General features: G+C 38.5%; 1 protein-coding gene across 4 annotated transcripts in view; it reads left to right on the forward strand.

The window, feature by feature from the left end:
* drd2l (dopamine receptor D2 like) overlaps nt 1–20,910 on the forward strand; it is a 27,493-nt gene continuing 6,583 nt past the window's right edge. For 2 of the 4 annotated variants that reach the window (XM_039807357.1, XM_039807358.1), the window contains exons 1-5: nt 1–103; nt 10,263–10,652; nt 13,918–14,027; nt 17,660–17,796; nt 19,778–19,995. In XM_039807357.1, coding sequence (XP_039663291.1) covers nt 10,284–10,652; nt 13,918–14,027; nt 17,660–17,796; nt 19,778–19,995 — 834 coding nt within the window. In that variant the 5' untranslated portion in view covers nt 1–103; nt 10,263–10,283. Of the gene's footprint in view, nt 104–7,748; nt 7,884–10,262; nt 10,653–13,917; nt 14,028–17,659; nt 17,797–19,777; nt 19,996–20,910 lie in introns of those variants that run through there. The other 2 variants (XM_039807359.1, XM_039807360.1) reach the window with 2 other exon arrangements.

Raw genomic sequence — 20,910 nt, forward strand, 5'->3', positions numbered from 1 at the left:
TGTTAGGTAAGATGCTGCAGCCTGACAGCCAGTTTGTCGCCGGGTGTTGTTCCTGAGAGGACAGGACAGCGGACCTGGATGTGAGCAGCTCTGCCGGGAGAGGGTAAGTGATTTAAACTCTTTAATTAAAAATGAATGTTATTGCTACGTGGGACCTGTGACGATTTAAATTAAACTCGGGGAGCACATTTAGCCTATTCTCTTTCTGTGGGGGAACTTGCTGCTGTGACTTTTAAACGTTTTTAATGAGGGGATTTGCTGTACTTGTTCCTCGTGGTAGGCTATTGTGGAAGTATTGACACGTTTCTTCTGGAGCAAAACCAAAAAACTGGCAACGACATCGATTGTGTAGGCTATTTGGGTCTTTCACTTTATACGATTTTTGAGACTACAATGTAGCTTTCATTTGAGCATTAAAGAACAGGTCATACGTAGCCTATAGGAACAAGGCACCCTTTGTTTAAAAACACAATTCCTAAGGAGACAGTTTACAATTTATAGTTTATTAAAGATGTCAGTGACAAATTGTAGGCTATAGACCATAAAAAAACAGCAATATACTGTGTATAACAGATGTCACTGACATATAGGTTTAAGGCTCAAAACAACCAAAGCTGATAGACAATAAATACATAGCCTATAAAATGATATATGTATAATATAATATATATATATAATATAATATATATATATATATATATATATATATATATATATATATATATATATATATATATTTAAATGCTTTAAATGTCTGTACTCCCTTTTTGCACAAACTGCCACATAACTCTTAAGCATTTTCTAAATTTTTATTTTGAGGATAGTGTACATCACACGAGGCTCCAACGTAATGATGCCTTGATGAAATTAAATCATCTTGCCTACGATTGGGTTGAAGAAACATAATATAATGCCTTTTTATGAAGTTATTTGTAATACACTGTGGTGGCAAAAAGGCTGCAGAGTGCATAATGACGCTCAGTTAAAGGAAACAATCAAATGCCCTGAATAGACTGAAATAGACTTGGATTTAAAAGGGCAAAATGAACTTATTTGGCAGTGTGCTATGAGTGTGTAAATAGCAGCCAACCCTAATAATACAGATATTTTAAATGTTAATACCATCTGTGTTATGTGATAAATTATTTCTTCAAATACTACTTTTGAATCTGCATGAAATTCTTCAACAGCAAATAGGAAGAATCACACACCACACTAAAGAACGTTTCCCTCAACTGTGTGTGTGTGTGTGTGTGTGAGATCTTGTGTTTAATTTGTGTAGTGGTTTAATTTCAAGTATTAGCTACACATCACTTGGAACTGTCCGAAGCTGCAGTCTCTCATTTTAAATAAAAGATGGAGACGATGCAAAAATTGCTTTTGAATAAAAGATGTTTTTGGTTGGTTTGGTGAAGGTCTCCTCACGGACTCTGTGTTGAAAGCATTCAGATTTTTTTTTACAAGTTATTAAAAGGGAATATTTTTGATGTCACAGTGGATCCTCACTCCGTCTTGGCATTCCTTGGGGCATTATTTAATCTATTTGATCATTTCATGTGAAGGTGTGATGTTTCTTTCTAAGTCAAGTAGCCTACTGTTTGTGCAGTATGAGGTGTCCCAAATCATAGCGTAAGTCATTTCATCATAAGTGGTGCCTTGGCTCTGCACAGGCTGATTGAAAGTATATAAAAAAAACATAGTGGTAATTAAGCAGCTGTAGTTCTGATTTAGTTGCTTGTGATCCAAATCTCCAATATAAAAATGCAGTCATGAGGAGACGTCCCTGTATTTAATTGCTTGGTTGATTGCTTTACAAAAAAGGTGCATTGTCATCTTTTGGGGGAAAAAAACTAACTTGTGATCACTTGTGAATTTCCCTGCGTTGTGTAACTAAATATACAGCCCTGCAATTTTATTTCTTTTCAAGACTTGTTGCTCGGCAAATAAAACAAGGGTAACGAGGTGTTCTGGGAGGGATTGAGAGTAGAACTGGGGGTTGAGAAGTAAGAGACAACATATAGAAATTCTGCCCTAAACCCACCAGAGAGATGATTATGCTGCAGCTGAACATCCATATCATTCCTAGTGGCCGCGACTGATTCCTGCCTCTCAGTGAAAGAAATGAAAGATGTACTGCAGACCAGCTCATTGCCTTTGTGGAGCTGGGGCAACATTTGAAGGAGTCTTGTATTGTTCATTTTTTTTCCAGTGGTGTTAGGGGCAGACAAGGCCAAGGATGTAATAGACCTGTCAAGTGTAGAGAGGAGCTGCAGAGAAGAAGAAACAGGATATTAGACAGGAGGAGAAGGAGATAAGAGGAAAAGATGAAGGGATGAAGGCTGGTGGATATTATTGAAGGGAGATTTAGGACAGAAAGGGCAATCGGAAAACACAGGATTGAAGGAATGAGTTCATAATTAAAAAAAAAAATAAGACAGGAAACTGTAATGTAATCACACAAAAATAAAAGACTTGTCCCTTGCAGAGAAAATAATATATTACTTTTTAATATAAAACAAACAACATATCATTATCAAATCCAGCGGCATAGTTTTGGGGTTTTCTATTCAATTTGGGATAGTGTGCACAGCATTTCTTTCTATTTACAAACTTTCATTTGCAGACTTGCACATTAGTTTTGTCCAGGAGTGCGTAATATGGAAAAACGATGTTCTAACAAAGATCATACTTATTTCAGTATGCATTGTATTAAACCCCATGCATGTTTAAATGTGTGGGCCAGAATAAGAAGGGATGAAGCAGAGGCACAGCCTGAGGCAGTGATGGGTGCAAGATGAATTGAAAAGGGTAAATTGACTGTTGAATCAGCTCTTTGTTTGAAGGCAAAGGGCAGCATGTAAAGAGCAAAATGAAAACATGAGTTGAGCTGACTTGTGTTTCTCTCACAAAGTCAGCAGTAATGCCAAATATTGACCTAAAGACTGAGATATGTATCACTTTTAGGGATTTCTTAAATCAAGAATGAGTAGAATAATAGTTGTTTAATTAAGTAGCTGTGTTTTCCATTTAGCTTTTTCCTATGTCCAAACACGTCATCTCTTCAGGTTTTTTTCTAACTATACAAAACACAACATCGCTTTTGCATGCATCCTTATTTTCTCACCATATTTTGTATCTCCCTCCTTGAATTCCTGATTGATGTTATTTCTCTCTGTAGCTCAGACTTAAATTAGACTTTTTTTTACTCATAATGAATGTGAATCTGTACAAAGTAAATGAAGGCTCTAAAGAGCAACAGCGCCAAAGGAGTTGCATGAGAATACCTGCTTTAATTACGGTGCAACATTTTGTAGCTCACAAAACATCTGGGCTGTCTCACTTTGTTGCCTGTTGCTCAAACAAAACAGTCTCATAAAACTTTGATAAATGAGCTCTGAAATGCAGATGGAATATTGTGGACATGCTTCTGTAGCACAAATTGTATACAAACATATTTCATTTTTAGCTGTTCCTTAACTGCTATGTAAAAAAATTAAGTTCAGTTAGGTTTGGGAAACTTGTACTTGGATTAAGCTTAGTCAAGTAACACAATCTTTCATTAGCGCAACGCTTCATTGGTAACAAAGAAGTAATATCCAGCCCAGCCGCCATACTCTGACTTTCCACTACATTACCTCACTGAGAAAGTTGTCTATTTGGACATTTACATTTTAAAACATTAGGCTCAATCCACAAAAGTTTGGGAGACTCGGCACTGCTTCCAAGCATCGCTCATCCATATTACTCATAACTTTCTTTTCCTTATGCATGTACGGGAATAAGTGACATTTTTGGTGATTGAACATATGAAATCAAAGTAGACGTCAGTCAGAGAAATTGTCAAGCTTGCAGTAAGTCAGTAATGCAGTCCGACACAGCAAAGCAACTCCTCTCAAGTGTGTCCTTACAAGGATGCAATCTCATAAAACATGACCTTAAGAATTTTAGAAAATGAAATTACATTTGTAGCCCTGACTTCAGGGACAGTTTAAGACGTGTATATGCAGTAATGCAGCTTTACTGTGGTGGTCATGTATGAAATGAAATTGACTTCTCAGAGCAGGGATCATTGCACTCTGTTTTGAAAGGAAACCATTAAACTGATGTTGATGAAGGTCTTCACCTTACGATCAATAAAAACTGCATGGCGTTATTGTAGCTGGACATACAGCAAGTGCTCTGAGTCAAACAGGGTTACCTGTTTATAATTAGAGCCTCTTTAAATGCTTACTTGCCATTCTGCTGGTGTATTGCCCTAAGTGGAAATTGTTTTTTTTGGGACATTAGGGCTGGGCAATACTGTATATTGATGATGTATCGATATCATATGATGGACTCAATATTGTTTTTGATTTTGAATATTGTATTATGGCTTAGGTTTTTCTGAACCTAACCTGACTGTTCCATTATTTGCCTTCAACCGCTTAGTCATTATATTTATATTACTGATGATTCTTCATCTAAAATGAAATTATGAAAATATTTTGTCAAAGCGGCAATTGTCAACCCTATAGTTTCACCGCAGTATTGACATTGAGGTGTTTGGTCAAGAATATCGTGATATTAGATTTTCTCCATATCGCCCAGCCCTAGGTGGCATTCATTAGCAATACATTCAGTGTGTAAAGATGTTTAATCATCAGCTGCTGTCGTTGTCTTTTTCATTTGAAGGTGATGTGAGACTTCAGTGTTGTAACGTTGAATCAAAATGACCTTTTAAGAAGTGTAGAAAGCAGTTTTGTTGCTGTGACGGCTCCTAGGCCTATTAAGTCCCTTTGGTTGCTGGGCTCTGGGGATTGGCTAATGAGGACTGATGATTGACACCTGGAGCAACTGATTGCTCACCTGTCTATAAGTAGGAGTGCTTGGCCAGTCATTCTCTCTCCCTCCTCAAGGTTGCTTGGTTTGTTGGATTTTGGGTTTAGTTATATTTGCGTTCTAGCTTTGATACATCTACAGACATCCATACATTTCACACATTACTGATTAACTGATTTCACGTTTATCTTGGTTACTTTAATAAATTTGGTTTAACTGAACAAACGTGTGTCTCCCCCTTTTTGTCATGCCTTTGAGCCAGGTCGTGACAGGTCTCTTTTATAGAATTAAGATGCTGTAAAATGGACCAGCAAGTCCTTATCCTTAAACAATACAATAGGTAATTTTTCAATGCTTTATGAAATGGACCATATAACTGACAACAGACGTGACAACATATGAACATTTTCTGATCTGACACCTCTATGATAAACTCATGTTAATGGACATTATCACTGAATTTGAGTCTCAGCATTCCCTACAATGTATTATTATTTTGTCCTTGAAAAGATGCTAATGTATTTTAGAGGATGTGCTACAGTCATTTGAATAGAACAGTAGCAGCTTTCTCATATGTCTGGATTATATCCAATATGTCATTGTCTGGATGAAAAAAAATAAACACAACCAAGGACGTCTTAGAGGAATTATAGGGATGAATCATTCTATCTTTCCTTGTTCTTTTGTACGTTAAATAATGCAACATCCATTATGGTGAGACAGGAGACACAGATAAAGGACTTTTTCCACTTTCACTTCTATCTTGTGTTTTTTGCTCTTAGGACGGTATTGTTACAATGAGACAGTTTTAGTCCATGCATCAATCCAGCATTTTAAAGTTTGATCGTAGATGTTCACTGCCACCTCAATGTGTAGCATCTGACGATTGCAAACACAGCTGAAGACAGCTGGTGCGCCGCATTATTCTGCTTCTTCTTTAGTTTGCTTACTGTGTTCGGGTTCCATTTGTAATAAAAGAAATGCATTACTTTGTTAACAAAACTACACTAGTTTGGAATCAGCTGTTATATTTATGTTTTTCTTCTTTCCCAGAGATAAAAAAGTATAATACAGACACCAAATGTATTATTTACATTTGGAATAGGCTAGTTTTACTCCCAAAAGAAGAACAATTAAATTATTCAAACTTCCATTTGGTGACTGTCCCTATAGTGTTGCACGAAATGAAAGAATACTGTTGGAACTTTGATATGAATTTGTTTTCCAGTCCAGAAAAGCGTAGGTGACCCTAGATCCTGATTGAACAACAACTGGGCAAAGGGGCTCTAAATAACTAGTTTGTCCGTTATTCTTTGGGCCCTCTGCAGTCTACTCAGTGGTTAGATTGAATAGTCTTAAACTGTGGTTTGTCAGTCCATAATATGTTCAGCTGATATTATCTTATCCAATTCAAAAGGTGCTAACCCTAGACTAACCTTCTATTTCTATTGCAACCCTTGTATTGTCCTTTGTGTCACGGGGACTTGTTTAGTTCATTTACATTTATTTAGTTAGGCTGGCATTGTGCTTCGAGGTCCCCAGGGCCTTTTTCATTTCATGTCAACTGCTGAGAGACCCCGGAGGAATAGATGAGGCGAGTGGTCACCGGGGACCCAAAGCTCAACGCCAGGCCAATACAAAACGTCAAATAAACTGAACGGGTCCCTGTGACCTGAAGGAAAACTCAAGGGTTACATTTTTTGAATAGTTATAGCACAAGCAACACACCTGTTTATTACAGCTTGTTATAGGCAGTAGGCGATTTAAGGGAAGATGCCATCCCTCTTGTTAGCAAAATGACCCAAATGCATGCCCCTTGTTAACCTGCCATCCCTAGTAGCAGAGAGAGTGGTAAAAGGGTAAAAGGGATTTAGTTCTATATGTTAGTCTAGTCGGCCTGACTCTTAGATCTGTTATCTGAGTGAGGTTTGTGCAAGTTGAATCAATGGTCTTGATCATGGCTCTGAAATATCAGTAGCCTAACGATGACACATTCATGGCGCTGTCCGTGGTGCTGAAGTAGCAGAGGGATTTGTAATTTTATCTTTTCACTGAGCCCTGCCTTTTTGTCGATTTTTGTCTCATCTTAGGTGACAGTGGTGGGGGTATTAAAAAATAATCGTTTACGGGTCGGTTGACATTAGTCACAGGTGAACTAACAAAACAAACAATCTGTTCCACCTAATTAACAAATCGGCAACTGGTTATAGGTATCATTGTGCACTGCCCTTTCAATTGTCAGGTCTGGTTGAACCATTGTACAGCATTTTGTTCTTCATGTACTAAATTTGATTTATTTTTGCAAACCCTTAATACAAAATAACATCTAGTCTAAGAGAGGTCTTTCAACAACCTAAAAGCATGAAAGACCATTACAAAAGTAGTTCTCTCAGCCATCTAATGTTACCACAAGGTCTATTCAGTAGCTTATTTTATTAATTTGGATTATAAATAGAAATGTTGTGTTGTGATCACACTAGTGGAAAATACACATATTAGCTCCAAATGTTGTTGTTTTTGTTTTTGTTTTAATAAAATAAAAATAAATCATTTTAATGGGAAACAAAACATTACCAGCTCTGGGCAAAGCATGCCCCAGTACCGTATGAAGACTTAATCTTCTACTCTGCTGATTACTTTGACCCTAAGCTTTATTGAAGCACAACACTGCAGTCTGTTATCTGTTAACAGCTTTTTCCTTTTCAGGTACTCTGTCTTTGGGGCATCTCTCTTTGACGTCTTTTAACTCATTTATGAAGGAAACTAAGGTGAGATTAGCTCAGTTTAGTTCAACTCCACAAACATGGCTGGCAGAAAGTTGTCTATTTTTGATGCCAAAACGATTACAGTATATCTGAGGCATTTGCTGTTTGTTTGCATCTTGATATGACCCTGATATATCTAAAAAATGAATAATAATCTTCGTTATCGACTGCTCTCTCAAAGGAGCTTCAACAGATAAGCACTGGCCCTCTCCTTCACTCTGGCACGTTGCTGCCTCCTGTTGTGATTGGACTGACTTTTACTACTGTCAAGTGCTATGGCCAGTGGTGGAAGCTCAACAGGTGAGGATGGATTATTGATTTGTTCGGCTCCACTCATCTTGGACATGTGTTGATCAGCAATGCAGATCACAGGTTAGGGTCAGAGAAAGACAGGGGATATGTACTGTAAGTGTGAGACACGTGATGGTGAGTAGATTGCGTGATTGGTGGTTTTAAGGTGGCAGAATTCTCACTGAATTTATTCATCACAATGGGACTGACGGAAAAGTTCATAGAAGGAGAGATACTGCAAGTCTGTGGTCCGTTTTATCTTCCTGTCGCTGATAAATATTGTATGCAGCTTTTTGCTATTATACAGCCTGGTTGTTGGAGTGTCAGAGCAGAGAGATAGGAGAGAGAAGAAAAGTTCTCATGTATCCTCATCATGCAGAAACACATGAACCTCCAGGAGCTGGTTACTAATTGTTAGTTTTAAGCAGGAGTTTGCAGTTTTAAGTAGTTATAAATTATTGGTTCTTGGATTAAGCTGTTTCTCCGGTTTTATCCTCTGTGTCTTACCTTAGTGTGAAAATCTTTGGTATCAGGTAAATGCTGCATCACAAAGCGACCCCACACATTCTACTTTACTTGTGGTCTGACAAGTTTCAGCAGGTCGACATATGTGGGAGAAGATCAGGCTGTATGCCAGTAGAGACATACTCAGTCTTGGTTTTAAATCTTGATATTCAAACTTTAAAAAACGTGTATGCAGTTCTCTAAATGTCATAATCCTCCTAAATTATCCACAGAAATCTGTTTCTGAATAAATCTAAAATGATACTTTATTTAAACTCTGTCTTAGTGTATGAGTATCATGCACGTCCCCCTCTTCTGACTTCAAATGTTGCAGTAAAATGTTTGTAGTTTGCTCCTTTGGGCAGAACAGAGACCGCAGCTCGGATATGCTGGTTGTGATGGAATCAAATAGTTTTCATAGTGAAGAAAAGAAAGTTTCAAAATATCCCTAAACAGCTCCTGCAGGATAATCCATTTCTTAACGGGGCCATCTGGAAAATATTTTAAAATTGCCTTTGCAAATGTTTGATGTAAAAGGACATTTTTTAGTTAGATCGAAGACTCCTAAATGGCGCCCACTCACTCAATATAAATCCAAAATAATATAAATTGCTCGCAATTCATATACCAAAAAATTTGCAGATCTAGGTATCCTGTTAAGGTTATCAATTTTTTCTTTCATAATGGTGGTATGGGGGAAAAATTGTTGGGACGGATTTTGTCGTTGCTGTACCCTGAGTGGCCACTGGGAAAATGGTGGTACTATATCTGGCTCTCTTTACATCCATAGTAAACATGGACATAAACAATGCATGATTTAAAATATATTTTTTTAAATGGCTTTGCAAATGTTTTATGAGGAAGGACATTTATTAGGTATCTAAGATACAAACAACGTGTTTTGTTGAACTTTTGTGTGTTTAAAAGAAAGCAAACTTTACTGCTTCGAGAAGATGCCAGACAACCGGTAGAAACATAAAATCCTGCTGGAAAAATAACTTTCTTTTTTAAACCAACCTTAAAGCTATGGTGCGTAGTTTCTGTCGCCCCCATGAGGAATTGTAAGTACTGACAAAAGCACTGTCGACGCGTCCACTCCACATGATACCAGCCTTCCGTGATCGTGCACCGGCCCCACCCCTCCTCCACGCAGTTGCTAGTAGCCGAGGAGGACACGGAGGATTAAAAAAACATGATGGACTCTTCAGAAGAGGTCATTATCTTCACTCAAGCTTCTGCGCGGGAAAGTCACCGAAACAATCTTCTGAACACAGCCATACTGAGAAATACAGAGAGAGAGTTGTGTGCAGCTAATCATCCTAATAAGCTTTGTAGCAACTCATTTGGCAATGGCTTGAATGTAATAGACGTTCATTAATCTGAAAAAGTTACACACTAAAGCTTTAAGTCTGTTGTTGTACTTCAAAAATTTATTTTTAGTTAAGTTTATAGAGTTGAACTGATTTTATTTGTACAAAAGAGTTACTTGCTTTCAGTTGACCTTTCAAGCGCCCTAGGGGCCAAGAAGCCCCTGTGGAGATCTGAGAGATCTTTTATCTCTCTTTCCGTCAGTGGTTTGGACAACATGGAGTGACCTTGACTCTACTTGTGTGTATATATGTAGGCGAGGCGCGGTATTGTTTGTATGCATGTCCTGTGTTGGTGCCCTGCTAAGTTATCTCTTTTCTCTGAGGTGAGACCAAAGACACATTATCAACCCTGGTGCAACAATAATCTTCTTTCATATTCCTCTATTGTCAGATTCAGAAGCCAGTCTTCGTTGGCTCTATTGTGAAACACTGAATCAAGTACGCAACGGGCCATTAAGCATCCCGGCCAGGGCATTCTTTTTTCTCACCTTCTGTTTGTGTCATCAATTTTCAGCCTGACCATGTCCACTGGAGCATGATCATGACTTCCCTCAACGAGTCAGAGGAGACCTCCCCTCCCTCCTTCCCTCTCTCCTCCCTTGAACACAATTTCTCCCACTTTGTCACCCATGACCCGTCATACTCCCCCATATCCTTCCCCACCTCCTCGCTGGAGCCCTCCAACTGCACCAGCTCCCCGTCAGCCTCCTCTCCTCCGTACAACTTCTACGCCGTGCTGCTGGTGCTCCTGATCTTCTGCGTGGTGTTCGGTAACGTGCTGGTGTGCGTGGCCGTGTCGAGGGAGCGCTCTCTTCAGACCACTACCAACTACCTCATCGTCTCGCTGGCTGTGTCCGACCTGCTGCTGGCCACGCTGGTCATGCCCTGGGGGGTCTACATGGAGGTGTGTGTGCACTTATGTGTGCTAGCATTTTTTTTTTTTTTTTATGATCACACACACCCTCAGCTTGATGCATTGGGAACTAAATGTGAATACAAAGTTTTCCATTACAACACATGCTAAACAGAAGCAGTAACATCAGATTTCAGAAGAGCAGTTACAGAACATCGAATCATTATTTTTATTAAATATCAATTTGCTGATTATTTTCTCGGTTAATTGATGAATCATCGTAGAGCTCTAACAACTAGTCGAGTAAACAATTAGTAAATCCACAGAAAATGAATTGACACTTTGGAAGAAAAAGTTCTCTCAGGTCCAATAAAGTGGCTGGTTCAGATGAGTTTATTCACTGTGCAGCGGAGACAGAAGTTCACAAGAAGCAGTGGGATTCTCTCTGACCAGAAAGAGTTTTCTGGTCATGGTTTTAATACAAAGTTACAGAACAACAAAAAGCCGAGAAGACGTTCACTCACAAAACCGGAGTAGATTTGCATAGACCCAATACGTCTGCTCAAACTGTTGAAATAAGGTCCTTTGTTTAAATGAAGTGCCAACTCCGCTGTAGCTGGCTCCGGCTCTAAACAAAAGGTCTCAGTCACAGTGACCAAAGTGAAATGCTTTGTTTTAACACTAAGTTAGACAAAAGGCAGACAGACTTATTTAACACAGGAGACACTAAAAGTTTGTTGATCAGAGAAAATATTAGGAACAGGAAACAGGATATCAGGATAAAACGAGACTAAAACTGTTAGGTAATTCATTTTTTTCTACATCTATTTTGATAATCGATTAATCGTTTTAGCAATTTATCAAGAAATATGCTGGTTCCAGATTCTTAAATGTGAAGATTTGTTTCTTTCTTGTCATATATGATACTAAACTGATTATTTATGTAACAAATGTATGTTTGTTCACTAAAACAAGCAATTTGAATACATCTTCCATGGGCTGTGGAACATTTTAAGACATTTTTCACTTTTTTAATCCGCCGATGAATTAATAGTGACATAGTTAGTTGTTGCCTTAAATCAATTAGTTTATGAAATGTCAGAGAATAGAGGAATATGCACGTGACATCTCATTCAAAGCGATGTCATCAAATTACCTGTTTAGTCGACCAACAGTCACTAACCCAGAGATGTTTGGTTTACCACATAAGACAAAGAAAAGCAGCAAATATTATAAACAGTTATCAAAATAGTTGCAGATGAATTTTCTGTCGATTGACTTATAGCTCTGTAACAAACACAACTGGCCTGAAAAACAGAGCGTGGGAGGAAAGTATCGAGTTGAGGTGTAAGACAGACTAGCTAAACTGAAAATGTGCTGTATCTGAGTTTAGTTTAGTTCAACTCCACAAACATGGCTGGCAGAAAGTTGTCTATTTTTGATGCCAAAATGATTACAGTATATCTGAGGCATTTGCTGTTTGTTTGTTTGCCTCTTGATATGACCCTGATACTATTTGTTGAGGCATATGGTTACAGGAAGACATTACTTACAAGGTTGAACTCAATAATAAACAGCCTGTCATGTTGTCAATTTTTGTAATATAATCTTGCAATAATGAGCTAACTGCCAACTTTCTGCCTACATTATAATGAATTTTTCCTGTGCCTGCAACGTTTATGTTGTGTCCTGAACTTTTCCAATCCTGTTGCAGCTTTCTTCAGAATATATCTACTACCACTGCAACACACAATTTCCCTGAGCCTTAGGTGACATATTCAGATTGCTCGGCAAACAGAGCAAAACCCAAACATTATAAGTTTACTCTCACATAAGACAAAAGAAAGCAGCAAGTTATCAACCTTTTAGGAGTTCAACTTTTTAGGAATCAGCAAATGTTTGGCATTTTTGCACAAGAAATTACTCAAGTGGTTAATTAATTGTCAAAACGTTACTGATGAATTTAAAATGTACCAGAGGTGTCAAAAGTATTCACATTCATTACTCAAGTAGAAGTATAGATACTAGGGTTTGAAAAGCCTTCTGTAGAAGATGAAGTATCAACTCAAGCTTTTTACTCAAGTAAAAGTGTAAAAGTACTGGTTTCAAAACTACTTAAAGTATAAAAGTAATGTAAGGGGAAAAAAATGACATTAAGGACAAAAGCTTAGCCCGCCCCACCTCCACAAAAAAACATTTTTCTAAAGACAATAATGACTATAATGTTATATTAAAATCATACCTGCAAACTCAGAAGGGCTGAAAAAGGTGACACATTTCTTCTCTCTATCTCTATTATATATATTTAAAAAGGAGCACCTTGTTCAATTGTATTTGTCTGTTCTATATGTTCAGAAATATAATATATAACAATTAAAAGTTGATCTAAATTAAAAAAAAGGAGCACAAGGCCACAGGGTCAAAATTAAATGATTTATTAAAAATGTAATAACAATAACTTATTTCAGGCTGAGTCTGTGTTTTTCAGACAACAGCATCTACAGTCTGGTGTTAGAAGTGAAATACAGACTCACTTTTACACCGTTTAGCTGTCAGCATTTTAACTGTGTTTAGCTGCTAGCTAACGGTAGGCTAACGTCAAATTCACTCTCTCCAGATGCCGCGATTTATCTGGATAGGGTTTTTTTTGTGTGTGTATTTTTTAACGATGACAAGCCGAACTGAAATAGGAGTAACGAGGCTATTTTTAAAATGTAAGGAGTAGAAAGTAGAGATAATTGCGTGAAAATGTAAGGAGTAGAAGTAAAAGGTCTGCTGTAAAATAATTACTCCAGTATAGAGTATAGATACCCAAAATGTCTACTTAAGTAAGGTAACGAAGTATTTGTACTTCGTTACTTGACACCTCTGAAATGTACTTATAAGTTATTAGAACTTCAGCTCCAGAATAAAAAAAAAAAACTTGAATTCAGTCCTCAGATGTCTCACAGACTATAAATATTTAATGTGCAAAAGACAAAATACCAATTACTACATTCAGTCCTTTTTATCCGTAAACCCACTATCTTTTTTTAATGTGATATTGGAGATACAATACAACTTTGTGGGTAAATTGGGTTACTTCAGAAATGAGTCATTTGGGCCTGCAGTAAGGACAAATGGAATTAAATATTAAGTACTTCTGAGTGATCCAGCCTGGTTAATATTAACGCTACTCCACTAGTCTTACAACATATGGTATCAGCCAAAATGTACAATATGAGTGGTGTAATTAAAGCCCTTGAAGGGTACATAAGTTATAAATGAAAGTGAATGAAAAATGTCTTTATGTCACTTTGTGTTTGTTTTGTTGAAGGTGGTTGGAGAGTGGCACTTCAGTCTCATCCACTGTGACATCCTGCTCACCCTGGACGTCATGATGTGCACCGCCAGCATCCTCAACCTCTGCGCCATCAGCATCGACAGGTGGATTCTCCCTTAAACTTTACTCTTCAGTTTACTCTCTTTACTGGGGCATATTTCTCTCTTTTTTTAATTCTTTGATTTATTGAACGTATAACACACTCTAACGTCTTTCTCTGTTTTCGTACAATTTGAGAAAAAGAAACAGTGAGTTGATGATAAAAAATGAAATCAATATATATTTTATTTACTTCATACTCTCCCCTAGCCTTGATCTTGATTGCTGCAAGTTGGGCTAGACAAATAGCTGGCAAAACACGTGCCTGCAATAAAAGAAAAACACACACGCATACACTAAAAACATTTTTAAAATGCATTCATCGGGGGCACCTGGTGTAGCTCACCTGGTTAAGCGTGCGCCCCATATACAAAGGCTCAGCCCTTGTCGCAGCGGCCACAGGTTCGATTCCAACCTGTAGATCTTTGCTGCACATCCTCTCCTCCTCTCTCTCCGCATTTCCTATCTGCAGCTGTCCTGTCTAATAAAGGCCTGAAAAAAAAAATCTTTAAAAAAATAAAATGCACTAAAATGCACACATCCAGCCGTCACACAGCAGCAGGTTAGAAGTCCCACATACTTTAGTCATCTGTTTGTCTATCAGCAGGAAATGTCAGGCATTTACTGCAACTTTTACATTGTCCTCTGCAGCCATTAGAGTTTGTTCTTCATGGATCAAGGAGACTGTCTATGATGATTTGACGTTCCACTTGATGTCCTTCTCATGGGTCTAGGGGGAGGTGACCAGACACCCAGCAGGCAGGCTGTCTGCAGCTTCACCCTAATTACTCTGACAAAGTCACACATTGAGGCTGGACCAGTTTGGATTTAGTGCAATATCTAAGGATAGAGTCTAATTGCTTTGTCAAAGCTGTCGACGATAAAATATGCACTGCAGTTAGACAGTTGTATTGGCTTCATGCCTGATCAGTTAAAAATAAAACAGTGACTACAAGGTAGCCTGGGAAAACCCTGACGAACTTCTGGCAAATTTGAGATTTGCTCTGCAAGTCAGTCTGGCCAAGAGCCCATTCAAGCCAATTTCCAATTTTTGCAAATCGAGGCACCAATCGCAACCGTTGAGGCGGGCTTTAATTTTGTCCTGTCGCTATACAGCTAGGAATTAGAAATGTATATCTCTAGACCTAGACCATTGTCGTGCACAATTCCTACAGGACTCCTTCACAGCTGATATATTCCTGAGGTAAACTATAGTGCTATGCCTCCAACATCATGTTGCAGATTTTGACTCCTGAAATAACAAAGACCTGGGAATTGAATCTATTAAAAGCGGAGTTTCATCTGTAGAGTCTTGGGTAACTGCTCGCAGTCTGGATTACAGCAAGACGGCACACACCTGTGCTTAAAGCAGACGGCTCGAATTGGTTTTGACATGCCGGCAGGTGTGTGTTTTGTGTCCTAGTGGGCTTTGAAACAGGCAATGACGGCTTGGCTGCGGTCGAAAAGTCAAAATATTACGTCCTAATTCCTTTTCCTAACCACTTTTCCTTAACCGCGATGGTAAACGTCATGAGGTCAAGGAAAGGTGTGAAGGAGAATTCAAAAGGATTAATAAACGTGGACAACCCGGTGGAAAATATTACTTCATCACCATTTTTCCCCTTCTTGTTCTGCAATAATTAGGTTATGTCGTTTCATGTGAAGCACCCACTGCATGCAATTTCGTTATTATAAAACACTGGGCTGTAGGCTGTTTCTTGTATGAAAGGTGTTCAGCAAATAAAGTTTATTTTCATTATTGGTTGCTCAGCTCACACTCCTGTCCACTCATTTTTATCCACATGAATCCCGATTAAGATGATTGTAAAATAATTGTTACATGTATGCAAGATAAGCAGAACGCGTTAGACCTACAGATCTACGGTAGGCTACATATTCTATGTTATAAGGGTTAGATGGTAGCGGGTGCGTGACAAAAATAGCCTACATTATTAATAAGGACAATATTCTCTAAACTGTAAACAGAGCAGAGCTGTCTGCTGCTGCTGCTGTGCGCATTCATGCACGAGAACAGCAGTCAACAGCGTCACTCCATCGATTATTTCATAAGCTAAAAGTTGAGTTATGTTTTCTCTGGCAACTTTATAATTATGTTTTTTTCGATATTAGCTAAAGTAACATTACTGCGCGCACGGAAACATTTACAGTAACTAAAAACAGTACATCTTTGAAGAAAACACTGATATATCACTACAATAGCCTACATAGACTGTAGAAAGGGTGTAAGTAACTTGAAGGGGTATTTCAGGTAATTGATTTGAATGCCGTCAGAGCCGATCCGTGCATTTTTACATAATATTCCTACTTTTACACATGGTCATAATAATGTAGTCATGTCTGTAGTGAGTTTTTAACAAGACATATATATTGAAATAAGCCAGGGGGCGAACTGGTAACTTGTTTCAGACGCTGCTCTGGGCTATAAATAAACCAGTGTCCGGTGCGTTGTGTAACTTTGGATCCAGCGATCCATTCATTCACAGTTCTGTAAACACATGCTCACTGCCATGTTACGCGTTGGAGAGGAGAGTAAAGTTCTCACATTAACCGGTTTATTAAACCACTCAAACAGTGACATAAAGTGCATTATCATTATTAGGTCTATTGTGTTGCAATGTCTCACTAAAAATTAAATGCACACACGGTGCGTACAGGATTACGGCGCTACTGCGCACCTTATATTGATTATGAACCTTAGGGGGTCCTCAGAGTTACTGCAGGGGGGGCCCAGTTATTGTTTAATTTATTTGTATTTTTCTTTTTCCAAAAGTTAATATGTATGAAAATATACATGAATATGAGTTCAACATATTATTAGCAAAGATAAGACAGGAATTTTCCCAGCATGGGATTAATAAAGTCTATCTTATCTTATTTTATAAATCGGCCTATTTGTGATTTGTTTTAAATCTTACACATTGATGACCAGCTTATTGGCCTGTAGGTAAGGTAACCATTCACAGATACAGTTAATCCTAATGATTCACTGTGCTAAATGTATGTTTAACATTAAAACATGATGTATGAATGTCAATAATAATAATTTTAATAGCTTTGTATTGTATGTGCCATAAAACAGGTATGGGTGAAGGCTTTAGGCCGTCCTATTACACGTTATTGTAGGCCCAGTTTAACTCAATTTTATACAATATGTTGTGGGGGGTCCCTGCTCCGTCTCTTTCAGCTAAGGGGTCCTTGGCCTAAAAAACATAGAAGACCCCTGAGTTAGACAATTCGAAAGGCTCTTATCATGGCAGCCACTTAACTACTTCCGGGTCATTTCAATCCGTTAGGAACCTTCTATGAAGCAAATTTGACCATTCTGTGTTCTGTGTCAAGTGCCTGAGTTCACTTTAAAATGTGAGAACATGTTGATGGAATAATGGAGTCTGAAGAAGCATCAATATGTGTTTACTCTGTATTGACAATGTGTTCAAATGCAGCTATGAGTGTGCGAGAGAGGCATGCTAATGTATTTTCTGTGTGCTTTATGCATGTGTGTGTGTGTGTGTGTGTGTGTGTGTGTGTGTGTGTGTGTGTGTGTGTGTGTGTGTGTGTGTGTGTGTGTGTGTGTGTGTGTGTGTGTGTGTGTGTGTGTGTGTGTGTACTATTGCAGATACACAGCGGTAGCCATGCCGATGCTCTACAACACCAGATACAGTTCCAGGAGGAGGGTGGCGGTGATGATTGCTGTGGTGTGGTTCCTCTCCTTTGCCATCTCCTGCCCTTTACTGTTTGGACTCAACAACACTGGTAACAGCTACATCTGATCCCTTCTCTCAACTTACTTCCCATTTACTAGTTAAGGTGTTGTGAGCTCCACCCAGGGATTACAGTCTTAGAGCTCGGTCAATCCACAAAGTGAATTCACATGTCCTCAGGTGGTGCTGTGGTCTTGGCCACACTATATGGTCATCATTGTCAATGCAGTTGTGCAACTGCTCAACAGCACAAATTCACGTGTTATAGTTCACCAAAGATAAACTTATATAAAGATATAAAGACATAAAGATAGCTTATCTTTGCCTATTGCCTTTAACTGAAAACAATTGACTTTGGTCCGAAATTTCTATGTCATAAATGCTGAGTTTTCTGAGGGCCAGCATCTTTAGCTGTGGTTCCTAACTTAGGGGGTAGGACCCCTAAATGGGCCCCTGCAGGGTCATTAGTTGATTAAAAGGATAACAAAGAAATACAATGTTTTTCTTACACAAAACATTGTTTTTTTTTCAGACATTTCTTGGATTTTTGCTTTTTCGTCTTGTATAAAACTGGATACTTTCACCTCTTCAGGCCTTTTAACAATACCACCCAGGCACACATTACAAGACTTGACTTTTTGAGGTCAAAAAGGGTTTTGGGATCCTTCATTTCACTTCCATTGAAGAGCCTTGTTACAGGTGCAGCATTCACTTTTTTAGCTTCAGCCTTTATTTAACATGGTTTCTGTTTGGTCAGTGTGCTGTTTCACACCAATGCAGGTTAAGGCACAAAACGGCTGTTTAATTAATGCTAATATGGAAATGGAAGATTGGGTCCTTCATGGATAGTTTAGTCTGCAGCTGTTATTGGATGTTTTCTGAATTTTTGCACTATTCTGCTAAGCGATATTTTACCCTAATTTAACTAAGCATCATACACATTTTCTTCTGTACTCACAGACATTGTGCAGTGCTCTGAATCATCTGTCCCTGAATTTGATTAGCAATCTTTGAGCAGATAGAAAGCAAATCCCATGCTGCTCAGTCAACAAACAGACCTTATACTTAAATATCCATTAGCACAGATTAACAGACCATTCAGTAATTTCCCCATATGTTGTTCTCATTGAGGGAATGACAGATGACGTGCAAACAAGTGGGAGCACATAATCCTGGATTTGTTTGCTGTCTCACAAAAGGAGCAGCAGTGAAGATGCTCGACTGCTTACCCCTGCTTTAATGAAGGCAGCTGCGAGGAGGGACTTAATGTGAAATGTGCTCGCATTGAACTGAAAGCAAACCACTTGAGAATGAGTGGAAAACAAGAAGTTATGTGAGAGACAGCCTCAGTTGACGGTCAAAACACAGCAAAATACTGAAAGATTTAAAAACATATATTTCACTCTCCTCAGTAACAGGCTGATCATAGATTACAACACACGAAAGGTACTTCTTGGGTAGATTTTCCATTCAGTTCTTGTGCCAGTGTTTGTTCTTAAATGGTCAACTTGCATCAACATTATTTTGCTTTAGAGAAAATTGCTTCAACTCTCATTATATGCAGTAAAAATGAATCTACTGCCAGGGGAAACAGCTAGTGTGGCCCTGTCCAAAGGTAAAATAATCCACCTACTAGCACGTCTAAGGCTCAGTTATTCCTTGTTCGTCATCATCATCAACATTGTTTGTTTCATCCGTTCAAAAAACAAAGTGTAAAAAAGAGCAGTTGCTTGGCTGACAATTCAGACACAAAGGCAATTCAATGTAATCTGTGGGACTGCAAACATGACATTCATAAATATTACATGTTTGGATTTTGTGTGTGTGTGTGTGTGTGTGTGTGAGAGTGTGTGTGTGTCTGTAAAGCTGCCCCCAGGTACATGAGAGTGGTATTGAGCTCGTTGTCCAACTCTTTGATTAAAACAATAAAAAAAGCATAAATTATTCAAACTGAAACAACAGAGAAATCATATAATCTTCTCTGAACGTTTCTCTACAATATTCATTTGTTGCATGTTTCCTCTCTGCATTAGCCAGCCGGGAAGGCACCACGTGCAGCTTTGCCGATCCGGCCTTCGTGGTGTATTCATCTGTGGCCTCCTTCTACGTTCCCTTCATCGTAACGTTGCTGGTTTATGCGCAGATCTGCGTGGTGCTGCGCAAGCGAGGCAGACGCACCGCCCCACCGCACAGACACGGCCTGCACACACATGGCGGGGCTGATGTTGGAGAAGGTCATCGACACAGGAAGGTAGTCACAAATTTGGATGCCAACTGTGTTTTGATCATTCTTAAGACGTTTATTTTTACAGACTGTTTGTCTGTGTTTTCCCATTTTTCTCTTCCAGCTAATTTTGGCGTTACAGTTGTTGCCGACTGCCTACACACTGAAATCAAAAGAATTACACAATTATCAAAACCTTACACTCAAGGAGCTAAACATTGGCCCAGATGTGCACCACTATACGCACAATATCAGCCTCACACTTTTTGCAAAACAATACACACAGTTATTTGCAAAACACTAAACACACTTGTATACATTAGACACAGAAGTATATCATGATGTCACTTCCTGACTGTCAAATGACCACACCTATGAGCCAATCTGTGAAACACAGCCATCAGGTGTGCAAACACAAGATTGCTTAATTGTAGACACACCAATCAGGTTCAAGCACTATAGAAATGCAGAAATATAGTTGTTTTTTTTTTGGGGGGGGGGGGGTATATGTGCAGTTTAGTCCCAAATTCCCCATACAATGTCCTTAATTAATTATGAATCTGATAAACCACCTGTGCTACCCTAACCCTAACCTTAACCCTAACCTTAACCTGTCTCAAATAAGACCCTCAGTTTTTGGAAAATAATTTGGGACACTAAACTGCACGTAAGTCTTTTTTTGTTTGTTGTTTTTTATTACTGTAATTGTAACCTGTACTGGATACAGTATTTTATGTTTGTCTGTTGTTTGCTGAGCTAACAGTGGTATGCACACTACTGTAGTAGCATGGAAACTGGGACATGTTTTGTTGTGTTTCTCCATGTTGACAGAATTGGGTACATGGAGAGAAATAAATTCCTCAGTCTGCAGCATTGGTCTTGTGTAGTGTTTGGTGGACTTACAGTAATGTAATTACAGTAATTACTTACAGTAATTTACAG

The sequence above is a fragment of the Perca fluviatilis genome, chromosome 7, assembly GCF_010015445.1.
Source record: "Perca fluviatilis chromosome 7, GENO_Pfluv_1.0, whole genome shotgun sequence".
Lineage (NCBI taxonomy): Eukaryota > Metazoa > Chordata > Actinopteri > Perciformes > Percidae > Perca > Perca fluviatilis.